We start from the raw sequence: 17892 nt of genomic DNA on the forward strand, positions 1-17892 counted from the left end.
GAACATTCCATTTTAGGAGGAATTCATTTCGAGTAGGAAGGACTAGAAGCCAGTGGAGAGGGAATCTGCTCAGAAAACCCAATGATTCCCTTTGAGGGGACTTGTGCTACCAAAGTTGAAATTCTCTCTTTCATCTCAAAGGGTTGGTGCCCAAAGAGAACTTTCTTTCCCAAGTAGATGGTCATGAGTGCAAAAAAAGCGGAGACACCCTCAGAAACAGGCAGCCGCGTCTCAGCCCTCAGTGTTGCCTCTGAAGCTCCTGCTGGAACCAAGGACCCCATAAGACAAGGACATTAATCAGAAATGTTTGAGATAAATGAATTTCTATGCCCACAATAACAGTCCTGGTAAAGGACTGCTCACAAGAATCACTTTTATAGTGAATATTTAAAGGTTCCATAAACGAGAGTCCAGTCGTTTGTTTTCAGTTTTGCTCTTGATTTTATGAGGTTTCTTAAACAGAATTTGTTTTTAAAAATACATTCTGTAAATATTCAGCTTTCACAGGAAATGCAATACAATGGACCAAAAGAGAAACTATGCTCAGTAACTGCTGCTGCTTTCAGGAACAAAAAAAAAAATCTTTTTTTATTTCCCAGTTTCCATCAAGTAATTTTTCTAAATAGAACGATTTTATTTTTTATGAAGATTGACAGAGAAATTAGAGAACATAAAATGCTTGCACTATAATAGCTTTCTCTCCAGTTACAGTTCAAGGGATTCAGCATGTCAGTAATGCGGTGTAGTCTGTTTTGGAGACTCGAATGAAGAGCCTTAAAGAACCAAATGCTCCTGGCTCCTACTCTCATTTATCAGCAGGCATGTGACTGACAGAAGGTGGAGGGGAGGGTCTCTGAGCTTCTTGTTCCTTGAATTCCATTTTGTAGAGGTTTCGTATGTTTAGAGACCTTCAGAAGGCTTTGCCTCTGACTTCCTAGGGAAAGAAAGACCTGGACTTTTCCCTTCATTCTCTGGTTTTACAGTCATTGCAACTTGAGGTGAAAAACCATAGCATCTTTCAATCAACCCAGTTCCTGAATAGGCTAAATCCAACTCAAACCAAATTCTGTTGGTTTTATCTCTGGAGCATCCTGCTCTGCCAAGCTGGGACTGTCTAGGGAATGACGGATCACCCACATCATAACGCAGGCCAAGGCTGGAGGCATTAACAGAGTAAGGGACTTTGAATGCTGCTTCCTTCTTGACCCCTCCCTCCGCCTGCCCACCACAAATGCAGGGTAGTTCACAAGATGCCAGGCAGATGCCCAGCTCTCAAGCCCAGGCATCAGGGAGCAAAATTTTTCTTTTGCTCTAAGTTTTAAGAGAGCATCTTAAAATGACCTCAATTGTGGCCAAGCAGATTTAAAAGAATGATGCCAGCAGTCTTCCATGTTTGTTGTGATTTTTTGGCAGGGGTACGGGGGTTGGTAAAGCCATTGCCTTGCATTATGCTAGCTAGAACAATGTTTTGGAAACTCACAAGCCTTTGGTGATTTAACAAAATGTATAACCCTCTTGAATGAACTCAGTGTAATGAAAAAAATACACAGTGGTTCTCAGGGCAAAATGTTAGCCACTGTGATATTTTAGGCAGATTTTGAGGTGAGGGCAGAAACGAAGAACTAAACATACACAATCGTTCAAGCTAGCACGTGAACATAACTTGTTCCAGAACAGAAGAGTTTTTCTCTTGATATCAGTTTCTGATCCTTTTTTGGTTTTTTTGTATGTTTTTGACTCTAGGCCAAGAAGAAATTGATGGTTAGTACCAAGAAGCATGAAGCGCTTTTCCATCTTGTAGAAAGCTCCAAGCAAATTACGACTGAGAAGGAGAAGCAGAAGGTAACCTCTCATGGCCGGCTGAGTGCATATGGCTTAGAGATGGATGGGCTTCCTGCCCTTAGCTATGAACACAGGAGAAGTGGCTGATTCCCCCTCTGTGTGGGGTCTCTGCAGGGCTGTAGTGTGGTAGAATATGAGAAGGATCCTAAGTTATTCCTGGTCCCCATATATATATATATTTTAGAGATCTTTTCCAAAAAAATATTTATTTATTTTGGCTGCTCTGGGTCTTAGTTGTGGCACGCAGGATCTTCCTGGTGGCATGCGGGCTCATAGTTGCGGCATGTGGGCTTCTTAGTTGCAGCATGCAGACTCTTAGTTGCGGCATGTGAACTCTTAGTTGCTGCATGCATGCGGGATCTAGTTCCCTGACCAGGGATCGAACCCGGGCCCGCTGCATTGGGAGCTCAGAGTTTTACCCACTGGACCACCAGGGAAGTCCCAGTCCCCATATATTTTTAAAAGGTATTATTGACAGATGACAAATTAAACCAGTGGAGTCCAATATATATATATATTTTTTAAATTATCTACTGTGTGCTGGGCACTGTGCTAAGTTCTTTTTTTTTATTAATTAATTATTTATTTTGGGCTGTGTTGGGTCTTCGTTTCTGTGCGAGGGCTTTCTCTAGTTGTGGCAAGCGGGGGCCACTCTTCATCGCGATGCGCGGGCCTCACTATTGCGGCCTCTCTTGTTGCAGAGCACAGGCTCCAGACGCGCAGGCTCAGTAGTTGTGGCTCACGGGCCTAGTTGCTCCGCGGCATGTGGGATCTTCCCAGACCAGGGCGCGAACCCGTGTCCCCTGCATTAGCAGGCAGATTCTCAACCACTGCGCCACCAGGGAAGCCCCTCCAATATTTTTGATAAGGAGCCCGATTAAACACCTCTCAGCTCACACCCCAAATAAGTAAAAAATATATACACATAGCATAATGTATTATATAATGTACTTTACCTATCTTGTATATTATATAGAATACTTTTTATATTAAACTAATGTTATGAACATTATACAACATAACAAAGTAGAAATATTTGAAGGATGTGGTAAAAATGAAATAATATTTTCAGTGATTAGCTAATCATGATGTCTTCATATAGTGATTAAGTGACATATACAGACAAAATATACATGTGGGGCAAGGCTCACCCTTACCCATAGTAAATATAAATTTGCATTTCTAGTATGTCTTCTTGATAATGTCAGTTTTTTGGTCAGCTTCTCATCAGCTCTCACTAGATCATGCCAGTTTTTGCCTTTTCATGTGGGTGACGATGCACCTGTAATCGGGAGTGGGAGAAAGCGTCAGCTCTGGCATTTTCCTGTGGCTTTCCTGTGCTTACATTGTTTGTGTTAACATCAATCTACAGCTTCGTAGCAGACATCTTTTTAAGGCATGTGTTCATTTTGTGTGTGTTAACCTAATTAAAGTGGATAATAAATCTGTAAATCCGTATGATCCAGACTTCTGCCGATGGGCACATGTCCTAGGATGTTGAGAGTGAAAGCATTTGTGGGACCCACATCAGCTTCTCATGTTACAAAACGCCCACTCTCCCTCCAGAACACTTCAGAATCCTCAACTGTCCACACATGGGCACCAATATCAATTCATATATTGAATAAGAGTAAGCTTGAACACTCTTTTTAGGCAAAAATGAACACAACTAATATTGGAGTATTAGATTATCTTGGACACCCCTTATGGTATGTGCCCCAGATTGGAAACCTTTGAAATAGTCAATATCTTCCCCCAGAGATGGAGTCCCCCTAAGGAAGTGCAGGCAGCACCACTGCAACCCAAAACATTCTTAAAAGAAAAAGAGAATTGTCATTGCCAAGTAACTCTATTATTTCATCTGAGGAAACTATCAGTTGAATAACTTAGATTCATTGTTAGCAAGATATCACAAGGTTCTTGTGTCAATCTTCACAGTTTGAAATGATTATAACAGGTACTGAATAATGAGACAGCTTCCGAAGAGGAGGCAAAACCAAAGTAAGTTAAAAACCTAAGCTCCAGGACCTCGTTGTAGGCATTTGGAGCCCTCATTAGAAGCTATTCTTTATTGATGTCGAGGAATGACAAAGGCAAAAGCATGGGCAGCTAAGTGGTAAATTTTTGCTTCCTTCCCTCATTAGCAGCCTCCCTGGGAGGCGGAAGTTCATGATCCTCCCCTGCCCTCCTCCACCTGGTCCTGTCAACCATAGCCCTTGGCTGTCATTACAACACAGACCCCTACCATCGTCATCACTTTATCTGGTAGCTTTCTCTATTTTAGTCCTAAAACTCAACGCCTAAGGCGGCGTTCATTTTTGCATCTCACACAGACGTGCCCATGATCTCCCACTTGAGCCAGACTGGTTCGGTGCTGCTCAGCAATCCTTCCTGTTTTCCTGCTCAGCAATTCTTGTTCTCACCAGAAGCTGATCTGCATCTCCATTCTTCTCGCTCCTCCATCCTCACCACCCACTCTCAGCAGACCATCTTGCCTCCAGCGTCACAGAGTAAATAGAAGTCAGGACAGCCACCTCCCTACTGAAGTCCTGTGTGCAATGCGACAGGCCAATTCTTCATCTTGTGCTCTGATTCCCATCCCAGCCTCCTCTCAGAGGCCCTTCCCTGGATTATTCCCTTCTCTCCTGTATCTCTAAGGGTTGCTTCCCATCAGCCTTTTCAACTTCCCTCTATCTTGGGAGAGTAGGAAGAATCAGGGAGACACCCTTTGTCTCCCTGATATTCCTGTTCCTGCTCCTCTCCAGATATCATCATCTCTTTCTTTTTACAATAAGATTTATTGGAAGGGTTATCTGTGCTCTGTCTCCACTTCATCTCCCGTTCACTCCTCAAACCACTCCTCAAACCACCGACCAAGCTTTCCCCACCAATTCGCGAGAAATGTTCTTGCCATTGAATACGTGGTCCTTGTTGCTAAAGCTAATGGGTGCTTTCCAGTTCTGACTTTAATTTCTTAGAAGCATTGAGCATCATTGACTTTCCCCTTCTAGAAACATTCTCTTCTTTTAACTACAACGCCATCTTACTCTTTTGGTTTTCCTTTCTGTCAGTTTTTTCTTAAGCTCCTTTATGGACTGCCCTCATTCTGCCTGAACTTTCTATATTGTTGTGCCTGATGATTTCTCTCCTGGGCCTCATTCTGTTTTAGTCGGCATCATATCTCCAGCGTCCCACACAGTGCTCTCAAGTGCTCAATACACAGCACGTACTCAACAAATATACTCTCAAGGCTTTGGCTACCATGTCTCTGCTGACAATACCCAAACTTATGTCTCCAGCCCAAACCAGTCTCTGAACTGCTCTCTGGCATCTCAAACTCAATATCCAAAATCAGAACCATCACTTCCCTCTACCAAAAATATTTTTTATTCCTCTGTTTTTTATATATTTGAATATCACCATCTACCATATCCTCCCAATTCTAAGTCCTAAACCAAATACTTCCTGAATTTATCTACTTATATTTCTCCCCACTGCCACTCCTCTCTCCCAGGCCACCATCATCACTGCTTGGGTTACTCCAACTGACAAATTGGTGTCTTGGCTTTCAGTGTTTCCTCTCCTTATCCCCCATACACAAGCCAAGCTGACTTTTCTGGAACTCGAATCTGAGCATGTTATTCTCCTTTAAAAAGCCTTCAAAGGTTTCCAGGTGACCTCAGGATAAAGCACAGACTCTTTTGTGTGGCCCTCAAGACCCTCCCTGATTTGGCCCTTGCTTAACTTTTCAGCATTTTCACTTGCTATTATTTCTCTCAAACTGTGTGCTCCAACCTCACCAAAATATTTTTTGGTATCATGTCATGCTATTTTGCCTCACCAATTCCTACTTTCATTTTAGGTTTATTCACACAGGGATCATTTCTGTGAGCACCCACTCTGTGACACCTGAATACTTCTATCATCTTGGGATCTATCAAACAGGATAACAATGGCCTGTGTGGGTCTTTGACTAGAGGGGGAGCCTGTCTAGTTCCTTTATCTATTCCCAGTGTCTAGTACATGACACGGTGTGGCAGTCAAGAAATGTTTGATGAATGAATTAATGAATTAATGAATCGATGTTTGTTCCAAGAGAAAGAAAAGAGGAAAGAAAAAGTATTTATCTTTGACAAATTTTAGGAAAAGTTTCTGAGAAGTTCCTTAAATAAGAATATAAGAGTCTCCATTCTTCTTCTGTATATGTTTGGGGTTATTTGCTGTAAATTTGCTGAGCAGAAACTTCTATAGAGTGTAGGCTGATGAACGTGAGTGGTGAGAAGAAGCAAGTACAGATCAGGAACCTCCAACTCAAGACTGTAATCTACCAATGATTCCTGTACTCTTACTCTGTAAATCCTTCAGGCCTTGGCATTTCTTACCAGGACAGGTAGAGATTTGTGCAGTCAGTCTCCAGATTGACTCTGTTCTCATTGCTGGGCACACTCAGTAAGAATCAAAGAACAATGACTTAGCCAAGTATAGCCATGGTACACATGCAACCCTTTCTCTGTATCATTATCAGGCTAAAATTCACAAGCTCATATCTCTATAGATAAATGGCTCATTACACTTGATATACAAAACCATCCGTGTCCTGGGTAGGTCATACATCAGAGCTGAGGGACAGTTGAATGGCTAGCATATCAACTGGAATAATAAAGTGAGTGGTGTTAATATTCAGCATTTTGGACGAATGTTCTTCGCTACTGAAACGTTAGTCAAAGTGTCCTTAAACATAAAGAGGAGCATTCTTAAAAACCTTTATCTCTGTCCTTGAAAATCCTAAACTGCTTAAATCACAGGGCTCCTTGGTACTCCTTGAACTGTGGCTTGAGGACCATTTGCATCAGAATCACCTGAGGAGGCAGTGAAAATTCAGATTTCCTGGTCCCACTACCGAGCTACTGAATTAGTATTGCTATTGGTGGAACCCTGAAAATCTGCAATTTTCCAAGAATCTCTGGTCATTCCTAGGCATATTAAAGTCTGAGAATCATTCATGTAAATACAACTTCTTCCTTTCTCAGAGATGTGAAATTATGTGTCTGAGCATTTTGAGAATTCAATTCAAACTACCCTGGTCCAGAGAGTTTTGTATTACTTTGATTTTCACAGTCAGGATGGCCAATTTTGGTGACTGGCCAGAAGGGGCTCTCTGTGAAGGAGCGTATCATTGGGGGTCAGGATGACAGGAAAGCATTTGTCAAGCTGTCCATAACTTGCAGTGAACTATGGCATGTATCTCAGGCTCTTTCTTCGCTAGTAATAGTAACACTCACTAGTCTTTGAGTGCTATACTAACTGTCAAGCGGTGTGCACTGTTTCTTACCTGTATCACCTGCTTGATTCCTCAGAGCAACACAGTGAAGTGGGAGCATCGCTGTCCCCATCACAGAGATGAGAAAACTGTGGCTTTTGAAGTTTAAGTAAACTCACCTGTAGTCAGAACCAGGACTCTAATCCTGAAGTCTGATTCCAGAGTTATAATGCAGAGTTTAAATAGTGAAAGTGGAGTGAGAGGATGGTCTCCAGGCCTAATGCTAGTTTTATAAATTATCTGATCGTGCAGATCTCTACCTGCCCCGGTAAGAAATGCGGAGGCCTGAAGGATTTACGAAATAAGAGAACGGGCATCATTGGTAGATTACAGCCTTGAGTTGGAGGTTCCTGATCTGTACTCGCTTCTCTGCACCTGTCATTTGGCCTCTTCCTTCATCTGATGAAAGTGGGCATATCACATGGTATTTAAGGACCTCAATTTCCTCGTGAAAAATTGTAGGAATCCTATTGAAAGGCTCTTAGGTTTCCTTTCATTTCTGACATCCCTGTTTTCTGAGAAAGGTCTTTGATTTTGTCATCTGTTGTCACTGTTTATGACTTTAGCTGGGAGATAAGAAACTCATCATTGGGATGCATATAACTCTTTCTCCAGAATTACAAAGGGCTTTCATAAATGCGTTCATGAATACGTGACACTGATGTTTTACCTTAGCTCCTCAATAAACTGAAAAAATCAACTGAGAAGTTGTCAAAAGAAGATGAAAATTACTACCAAAAAAACATGGCCAGCTGTTCTACCAGACTGAAATGGGAGAACACACTGGAAAATTGCTTCCAGGTAAGTTATGCATTCAAGTTTTTTTCTTTCTTTCTTTCTTTTTCCAAAGAGCTTTGTGTGGGAGAGAAATCACTGCTCGCATTCTATCTTCTAGGCACCCTTCAAGGGCTATGAGAAAAACACTTAACCTAGATGTCTCCATCCGTCTCATTTTTCTATCTATATCACAACAACGGGAGATAATTATGATTCTTACTGGTATGGCTGCCAGGATTCCTGGTGTAGCGGACGTCTAGCTGGCCTTCGAGATGTGTTAGGTATTGCTGTTACTAAGGACCCTTATCAGAGGCTCTTACTAGGTCTCTCCTTCCTTTTTCTCAGTGCCCTTTTCTCCTGTTAGGGTCCTCCTCCACCTTCTCCTTCCACCCCAGCCTGCTTTCAGCAGTCCCAACTTTTATGTTGAAGCTATGGAAATTATCTTCTTTGCTTATAAAGTCTTCGTGATGGTGACAAGATGTATATCATTTACCTTTCAAAAGAGCTTCTTTCAACTGAGCTTTAAAAATATTTAAGACTCGGTTTTTTAATTAGAATCCAAATCAGGTAGAGAATCTACTACAAGTCAGAATCTCCATAAAAAAAAGAAAGGTTCCTTTCATCCTCTTTGTTTCCTGGTTTATTGCTACCACCATGCTGGAGGCCACTGGTATTTCTCCCCCCTCTTCCTTTGAGTTCACACAGTTCCTCTTACTCCCATAAGAGTTGTAAGTTTAAGTTCTAAGCTTATCCTCTTGCTTAGAGCTAACCTCTGCCCCCTGAGTGCCAAACCAAGCCCTACTAGACCCACCTGAGATACTCCTGTCGAGTCATCCTTGCCTAACTGTAACCAATAAGGATTCCCTTACTTAGTATTTTGTTGGATTGTACATACTCAGTCTATACCAACAAGTCATTGACTCACATATTACACTATGTATTCCTCATTCTCAGTTGTTTGCAAACAACAGGAGTAAAATGTGATATTCATGAAGACACATAACAAAAGTGGGCTGAACTCAATTAAAATGGAATTTTATTAGAAGTGTGGAAAGTGGAGATGGGTCAACCAGGGTTGTTCCATTTCATTTTTTTCTCCATTCTCCCACCATTCTTCTGTAAAAATGGAATATAAGAATGTATTTTAACGTCTTATGAAGTGTCCTCTTACCCCTTCTTACTCTGCAGATTGGATTCACAAATTCTTTCAGAGAACATTCATTGAACTATGCTTAAGGTAGTTTACTAGATACTGTAAAGTCTCAAGTGCAATTATTAAGTAATGAAACCAATTGCACAAACCACATGTCAAAATTAGTCTTAATACTTCATAATTATTCTATGTTCAAGCCACATTTCCTACCTTCCAAGAAGAAACAATTCAGTTGTTAGAAATAACCTATAATATATTTTGAAAAATAATAACCACTCGAGAATTCCCCGGTGCCCCAGTGATTAGGACTCCATGCTGTCACTGCCATGAGCCCAGGTTCAGTCCCTGGTTGGGGAACTAAGATCCTGCAAGCTGCTCAGTGTGGCCAAATAATAATAATGATAATGATAATAATAGCCACTCTATCAAAAGTGACCACAAATCAAATGTTTGGTACTGTTAATATTTACTAGAGGAATTATTTTAGAAAGCCTTTTGCAATAAATGCAAACAGCCTTAAAAATGTTCACATTATCAACTAGTGTTCCTCATCTGAACCACGGAACACAGAAAATAATGTGAGTGACTGTTTTCTCAGTTCCCCAAGGATGGTAGTGACTAATACCCTCTAGATGCAGAGAAGAAATGGTAACTCATTGCAGATAACAGATGCCTTAGGACATTAGGGTTTAATTCTCTCCTAGGACCTCGGTTGAAAAACCTAATTTCCTTTCCATAAATCCATCTTGAGAAAGTAGATGAAAAACAAAATACAGATTTCTGTTAAAAATACATTAAAAGTAAAAGGGAAGAGGCAATACAAATGGCCAAAATTAAGGGGATGACTAAATAAATCAATACACTCTACACAAGGCACTATTAATTAAAATGGTGTTTTGGAGACTAGTGGCATTGGAAACTGCTTATGTATAATGTTAAGTGAAAAAACAAGATACCAATTTGAATAATTTGGTTGATAACTAGGAAGATAAAATCATACATACACATACCTCGACAGACTAAAATACATCAAAATGTTAACAGTGGTCATCTCTAGGTGGAAGAATTACAAATGATTTTAAAATTTATTTTCTTGTAGCCCTTTATGGCCCCAAGACAATGTCAAGGGTGCTTGTTAAAATTCAGATTCCTGAATGCCTTCCTAGACGGGGTAAGTCAGAACTTCTGAATGATTTTAGGAAGGGGCCTAGGTGATCTCTAGACGTACTAAAGTTTGAGAGTTCGTGCTATAGAAAAAACAAGGTACTTCTTTGATCAGTTTTATGAAAACAATTTAGATGAAAATGAAGTCACTCCAATCTCCCCGGGTAGTACAAACGGAAGGTCAGGACAGCAGGAAGTGAAAAGAATGGATGAAGAGTGTGAATCATCGTGAAGCCTGGGCCCCAGACAGCCTCTCCATTTACTCTTCCTTGATAACTCTTTGATCCCACTTTCCTCTCATGTGCTATTATGAAAGCACAGGAGGATAATTTGAGGTCCTCCAGAGTATCTTGCTTCTCTATGACCTATTTTATACAAAAAGAACAAAATAATAGAAAGCAATAATTCATTAAATGAGATATGGATTTCCACTTCCCACAGTGGAATTTGTCTCAGCCTCTCTTCACGAGCAGACATAGATCATCTTAATGATTTCCCTGAAATGAAATTAAAATCTTTTAAATATTGCCATCGCCACCAAGGGACACTGGTTATTCTAGTCAAAGATTGATGCTAGTGGCTAAGCACTTGTCACAGTATAGAAACAGCTGCCCAGCAGGGATGCAGTGTGTTCCCCAAACCTGGCTTTTGTTTTCTGTCCTGTCCTTTGCTCACGGTGCTAAACTAGAACAGCTGCTTTCTAGATCTTTCCCCATAATATAAAGACTCTTTCTTTTTGAAGACTGTCCCACTTGAGGTCTAAGACACTGAGCAGAATTTATTTTACATATTTGTTAGAGGAGGCATATGATTGGTGCCCTTTGATGAAGCATTACATTTACTAGGCTACTCTTCTGTGTCTTTAAACCTGTACCTGGGGGACAGAGGGCACATTTAAATGGCTGGTACTTGAGATCTTGGAGAAAGACTCAGGAGACCAAGAGCAGAAACAAAGGTATTTCATTCCCATTGACTTACAAAAATTGTGCAGCTTCTGACTAGACAAAAAAGGTAGCCATGGGGGAACAGAGCTCTAGGCTTCCCGATTCAAACATCAGGACACTTGGTACAGAATTGAAATCTGCATGTGGTTGACATAGATGTTCACAGTTACTGCCAGCTTTTTACCACTTGCATTTAATAGCAGCATTAAAATGACTATATACTAGTAAACAAACTGTGGTAAGTACAGACAATGGAACATTATTCAGCCTTAAAAAAGAAGGAAATTCTGACACAGGCTACAATGTGCATGAATGTTGAAGACTTTATGCTAAGTGAAATAAACCAGACACAAAAAGACAAATATTGTATGATTCCTCTTATAAGAGATACCTAGGGTAGTCAAATTCATGGAGGACAACAAGTAGAATGGTGGCTGCCAGGGGAGATGAGGGGAGAGAGAATGGGGAATTATTGTCAATGGGTACAGAGTTTCAGGTTTGCAAGATGAAAACAGTTCTGGATATGGGTAGTGGTGATGGTTGCACAACGATGTGAATGGACTTAATGCCACTGAACTGTACACTTAAAAATGGTTAAAAACAGGTAAACTTCATGTAACTATTACACAGAAAAATTTTTTGAAAATTTAATGATTATATACCATAGATTAAATAACAGCAGGATGTGAATGCAGTCTACACACAAGGGTATAAAGGAACACCAGGCTGGACAGACTAGTGGCCCCTGCAGGTGTGCTGAAAGACAGGATGGGAGAAGCCAGTGGCCTTTGTGATGTCTCCCCACCTCCACCCTACCAAAGGCCTTGAGACGCAGTCCGCCCTTCTTATTTCCACGATAATGCCACCCACCAATTTGCCCAAGAAGGCTTTCTTCCTCAGGAAGGACTATTGATGAGTACTCTTTACTGTGTGGGAAGAAGCAGGGTGGGATGGCGGGTATGAAAGGAACCAACCTAGCCCCTGGATAAAGGGGGAAAGCCCAGGCCTTGTCCTTACAGAAACGGGATGAGGCATGTTGTCTTGGACACTTGCCACCTCTGTCGAAGCCCACGGGCTTCGGGGCACATACCCAGCAGCCTCCTATGGCCCTCACAAGGCTTAGGAATCCCCCCTGCATTTCCACTTGACCCAGCCTTCTTGGACAATGCCTAGTCGCTGAGCGTCCCTGTATTTCCTCAAAACAGTCTGTAGCTCAGCTAGCAGTGAGGGGTGAGAATCAAATAACTAACTTTTTCTAAAATGTTAATGGCTGACAAGGCAAATGTGACCTCCCTTACTTTATTTACTCTTCCTAGCTAAAAGCCATAAAACTCTAAAAGTGGAATTTTTGTCATCCCGCATAAAACAGGGAGGCTGTGTTGCCACCTTCCAAGAGTGGTCTCTGACCCCCAGGCCTAATTTTAGGTCAGGATGATGAATTGATCAGACTTTAAGCTTCTGCTCTCATCACATAATTTTCTTAAGCAGAGAATTTGCATCTCATCATCGTTGTCCCTGCCGGAACCGGCAGAATGCCTTGTATGTGCTGCAAACAATTCTAGAAATACTTAGTGTCTGACTGCATTTCCAAGATACAGACGTGGGTTTTACTGGGCTTCATTCTTTTTTTGGAACCCACAGATTCTTTTCAAATGATTCCTTTCTCCCCCTTCTTTGTGAACATCAGGTAACCTGTGGCATCCACCTATGTGCTAATTTTGGCCCACAAAAGCCTGGAGAAAGTGTGTGAGTTAAATTGATCCTAATGGAGGATAAAATAAGACAGACATCAAATCACATTCCTGTCCTGGGAAGCTACCCCCCTCCACAATGTGGATATAATGTAATCAAGAGGCACAGACAGGACGGCTCACTCAGACTTTCTTCGTTGTGTTTGTGCTTAGTGGGTGACTTCAGTTTTGTATAACAGTGGGCTGATCTAATCTCATTTTTCATCCTTCTCAGAGCATCCTGGAGCTGGAGAAGGAAAGAATTCAACTCTTATGCAATAACTTAAACCAGTACTCACAACATATTTCTGTTTTTGGCCAAACCCTGACCACAGTGAGTAGTAAAGAATTCGCCATCTCTGGTATGCATGGTAAGAACTGGCAGGAAACATGTCCTCTGCAACCTTGTTCTGCTTTCCTCGGCATTGCAGTGCCACACGCAGATCCACTGTGCCATCAGCAAGATAGATGTCGAAAATGATATCCAGGCTCTCATGCAAGAAACCGCAGTTTCATCTACAGAAAATAAATCTGAGTTCCTATTAACTGATTACTTTGTAAGTATGGGATGGAAGGAAGTGTCATTCATGGGAAACCTTAGTCATATACTGAGGGATTCATTTTGAAAAGAATTGAGAGCAATTGTAAAGGAAACGTATTGTTTAGGAAACAAAAATATTGACTTTTTCACAGTCCGTATAAATTTTAAAACTGTGTGGTTTACAGACTGGGCAATGCAAACCTGTCTTTGGTATTCTCTGCAAGGGAAGAACTCCAAACAGGGTTTTAGCCTGAATCTTTTTTTTTTTTTGAAGGAAATATTTTATTTCATTTACTTTTTTAATTAAAAAAATTTTTTAAATTTTATATTGGAACATAGTTGATTAACAATGTTGTGTTAGTTTCAGGTGTACAGCAAAGTGATTCAGTTATACATATATATGTATCTATTCCTTTATAAATTCTTTTCCCATTTAGGTTATTACAGAGTACTGAGCGGAGTTCCTTGTGCTATACAGTAGGTCCTTGTTGGTTATCTATTTTAAATATAGCAGTGTGTACATGTCAATCCCAAACTCCTGATCTGTCCCTTCCCCCAAGACTGAATCTTCAGACTCTATAAATAATTACCGTGTATCACATTGGTTTGTCTGTTGCTGCATAACAACTTACCCCCAAACTCAACAGCTTGAAGCAAACATTTATTATCTCAGAGTTTCTGTGGGTCAGAAATCCAGGTGTGGGTTAGCTGGGTGCCCGAGTCCCACACAGGGCTGTAATCAAGGTGTCAGCTGGGAACGCAGACATCTCAGTGCTCTACTGGGAGATGATCCGCTTCTAAGCTCACTCACGTGGCTGATGGCAAGCCTCTGGTCCTCGGGAACGGTTTTAGCGGGAGGTATCAGTTCCTTGCCGTATGGGTCTCTCCATCTATGGAGAGCTCACAGCATATCAGCCTGCTTCCCCTGGAACTAGCAACGCAGGAGAGACAGAGCCAGAGTGTCCAAGATGGAAGCATAGTCTTTTATAAGCTAATCTCAGAAGTGACATCTCATCAGATTCTGTTTGTTAGAAGCAAGTCAATAAACAGCCCGCACTCAAGGGGAAGGGATCACACAGAGGCATGAATCTTAGGAGATGCAAATTATTGTCAGCATCCTTTCTGGTCCTTGCCTTTGAAAAACTTTAACCTAATTAGAGGATTATATCTTTTCTTTTTTCTTCTGGTTTTATTGAGATATAATGAACATACAGCACTGTATAAGTTTCAGGTGTACACCATAATGATTTGACTTACATACATCATGAAATGATTACACAAGTTTAGTGAACATCCGTTATCTCATATAGATAGAACCTTAAAAAAATAGAAAAAAAAACTTATTCCTTGTGATGAGAGCTCTTAGGGTTTACTATCCTAACAGCTTTCATATATAACACACAGCAGTGTTCATTCTATTATCATGCTGTGCGTTACATGCCCAGTACTTACTTATCTTGTAACTGGAAGTTTGTACCTTTTGACCACCTTCATCCAATTCCTCCTCTCCCCAGCGCTCACCTCGGGTAACCACAAATCTGATCTTTTTCTATGAGCTTGTTTCTTTTTGAAGTATAATTGACCTACAACATGATGTTAGTTCCTGGACCACAACACAGTGATTCGATATTTCTATACGTTACAAAATGATCACCATGATAAAGTTCGTTGTTATCTGTAACCCTACAAAGTTATCACATTATTATTGACTAATATTCCCCACACTGTACATTTCATACCTATGATTCATGTATTGTGTAACTGAAAGTTTGTACCTCTTAAATCTCTCTCACCTATTTCTTTCCTCCTCTGCCCTCTCCCCTGTCAACCACCTGGTTTGTTCTCTATACCTATGATTCTGTTTTTGTTTAGTTGTGTTTGTTCCTTTGTTTTTTTAGATTCCACTGTAAGTGAAATCATGCAGTATTTGTTTTTCTTTGTCTGGCTTATTTCATTTAGAATAATACCTTCTAGGTCCATCCATGTTGTCACAAATGGCAAGATTTCATTCTTTTTTGTGGCTGAGTAATATTCCATTATATATATAACAAATCTTCTTTATCCATTCATCTATTGATGGGAACTTAGGTTGCTTCAGTATCTTGGCTATTGTAAATAATGCTGCAATGAACACTGGAGTGCATATATCTTTTCAAATTAATGTTTTTGCTTTCGTCAGATATATACCCAGGAGTAGAACTGCTGGATTGTATGGTAGTTTCCACCAACAGTGTACCACAGTTCCCTTTTCCCCATATCCTCACCAACACTTATTTGTTGTCTTTTTAATGATGGCCGTTCTGACAGGTGTGAGGTGATAGCTCACTGTGGTTCTGATTTGCATTTCCCTGATGATTAGTAATGTTGAGCATCTTTTCATGTGCCTGTTGGCCATCTGTACGTCTTCTCTGGAAAAATGTCTATTCAGGTCCTCTGCCCAGTTTTTAATTGGGTTGTTTGGTTTTTTTGATGTTGAGTTGTATGAGTTCCTTGTATATTTTGGATATTAACCCCTTGTCAGATAAATCATTTGCAAATTTCTTCTCCCATTCAGTAGGTAGCCTTTTCGTTTTGTTGGAAGTTTCATTTGTGTTTTGTTGACGTTTCTTCCACTGTGCAAAAGTTTTTAGTTTGATGTAGTCTCATTTGTTTATTTTTGCTTTTGTTCCCCTTGCCTGAGACATACTCAAAAAAAATATTGTTAAGACCAGTGTCAAAGAATGTTCTGCCTGTGTTTTCTTCTAGAAGTTTTATGGTTTCAAGTCTTTGATTTAAGTTTTTAATCCATTTTGAGTTTATTTTATTAATTTTTTATTGAAGTATAGTTGATTTATAATGTGTTAATTACTGCTATACAGCAAAGTGATTCAGTTATACATATATATATATATATATATATATATTCTTTCTTTATGTTCTTTTCCATTATGGTTTATCATAGGATATTGAATATAGTCCTCTGTGCTATACAGTAGGACCTTGTTGTTTATCTAGTCTATATATAAAAGCTGACATCTGCTAACCCAAACTCCCACTCCACCCCTTCCCCATCCCCCTTCCTCTTGGCAACCACCAGTCTGTTTTCTATGTCCATAATTCTGGTTTTGTTGTTGTTGTTGTCAGTGTTTTTATTTTCTTCCAGTTTTTTGAATTTTTTTTTACAACTTTATTGGAGTATAATTGCTTTACAATGGTGTGTTAGTTTCTGCTTTATAACAAAGGGAATCAGTTATACATATACATATGATCCCATATGTCTTCCCTCTTGCTGCTCCCGCCCTCCCCCTCTCCCTATCCTCCCCCTCTAGGGGGTCACAAAGCACCGAGCTGATCTCCCTGTGCTATGCGGCTGCTTCCCACTAGCTATCTATTTTACGTTTCTGTTTTGTAGATAGGTTCATTTGTGTCATATTTTAGATTCCACATATAAGTGATATCATATGTTATTTGTCTTTCTCTTTCTGACTTACTTCACTTATTATGATGTTGCTGCAAATGGCATTTTTCTGTTCTTTTTATGGTGAGTAGTATTCCATTGTGTATATGTACCACATCTTCTTTATCCATTCATCTGTCGATGGGCATTTAGGTTGTTTCCATGTCTTGGCTATTGTGAATAGTGCTGCTGTGAACATAGGGGCACATGTATCTTTTTGAATTACAGTTTTGTCTGGATATATGCCCAGGAGTCAGATTGCTGGATTATATGGTAATTCTATTTTTAGTTTTCTGAGGAAACTCTATACTGTTTTCCACAGTGGCTGCACCAACTTACATTCCCACCAACAGTGTATGAGAGTTCCCTTTTCTCCACACCCTCTCCAGCATTTGTTATTTGTAGACTTTTTAATGATGGCCATTCTGACTGGTGTGAGGTGATACCTCATTTTAGTTTTGATTTGTGTTTCTCTGGTAATTAGTGATGTTGAACATCCTTTCTTGTGCCTGTTGGCCATCTATATGTCTTCTTTGGAGAAATGTCTCTTTAGGTCTTCTGCCCATTTTTAGATTGGGTTTTTTTTTTCTTGTTGTTGAGTTGTATGAGCTGCTTGTATATTTTGGAAATTAAGCCCTTGTCGTTTGCATCTTTTGCAAATATTTTCTCCCATTCTGTAGGTTGTTTCTTCGTTTTGTTTATGCTTTCCTTTGCTGTGAAAAAGCTTGTAAGTTTGACTAGTTCTCATTTGTTTGTTTTTATTTCTATTGCCTTGGGAGACTGACCTAAGAAAACATTGGTACAATTTATGTCAGAGAATGTTTTGCCTGTGTTCTCTTCTAGGAGTTTTATGGTGTTATGTCTTATGTTTAAGTCTTTAAGCCATTTTGAGTTTATTTTTATATATGGTGAGAGAAAGTAATCCAGTTTGATTCTTTTGCATGTAGCTGTCCAGTTTTCCCAGCACCATTTTTTTTTTTTTTTT

At 40.1% G+C, this 17892-nt stretch overlaps 1 protein-coding gene across 2 annotated transcripts in view; it reads left to right on the top strand.

Moving 5' to 3' along the window:
• The window catches only part of NOSTRIN (nitric oxide synthase trafficking), a 57646-nt gene that overhangs the window by 26969 nt on the left and 12785 nt on the right, over positions 1 to 17892 (top strand). For both annotated transcript variants that reach the window (XM_024756649.1, XM_024756648.1), the window contains exons 7-10: positions 1744 to 1842; positions 7838 to 7963; positions 13166 to 13264; positions 13362 to 13487. In XM_024756649.1, the coding sequence (XP_024612417.1) occupies positions 1744 to 1842; positions 7838 to 7963; positions 13166 to 13264; positions 13362 to 13487 (450 nt within the window). The remainder of the gene's footprint in view (positions 1 to 1743; positions 1843 to 7837; positions 7964 to 13165; positions 13265 to 13361; positions 13488 to 17892) is intronic.

The sequence above is a fragment of the Neophocaena asiaeorientalis genome, unplaced genomic scaffold, assembly GCF_003031525.2.
Source record: "Neophocaena asiaeorientalis asiaeorientalis breed wild unplaced genomic scaffold, Neophocaena_asiaeorientalis_V1.1 scaffold6, whole genome shotgun sequence".
NCBI classification, from domain to species: Eukaryota; Metazoa; Chordata; class Mammalia; order Artiodactyla; family Phocoenidae; genus Neophocaena; species Neophocaena asiaeorientalis.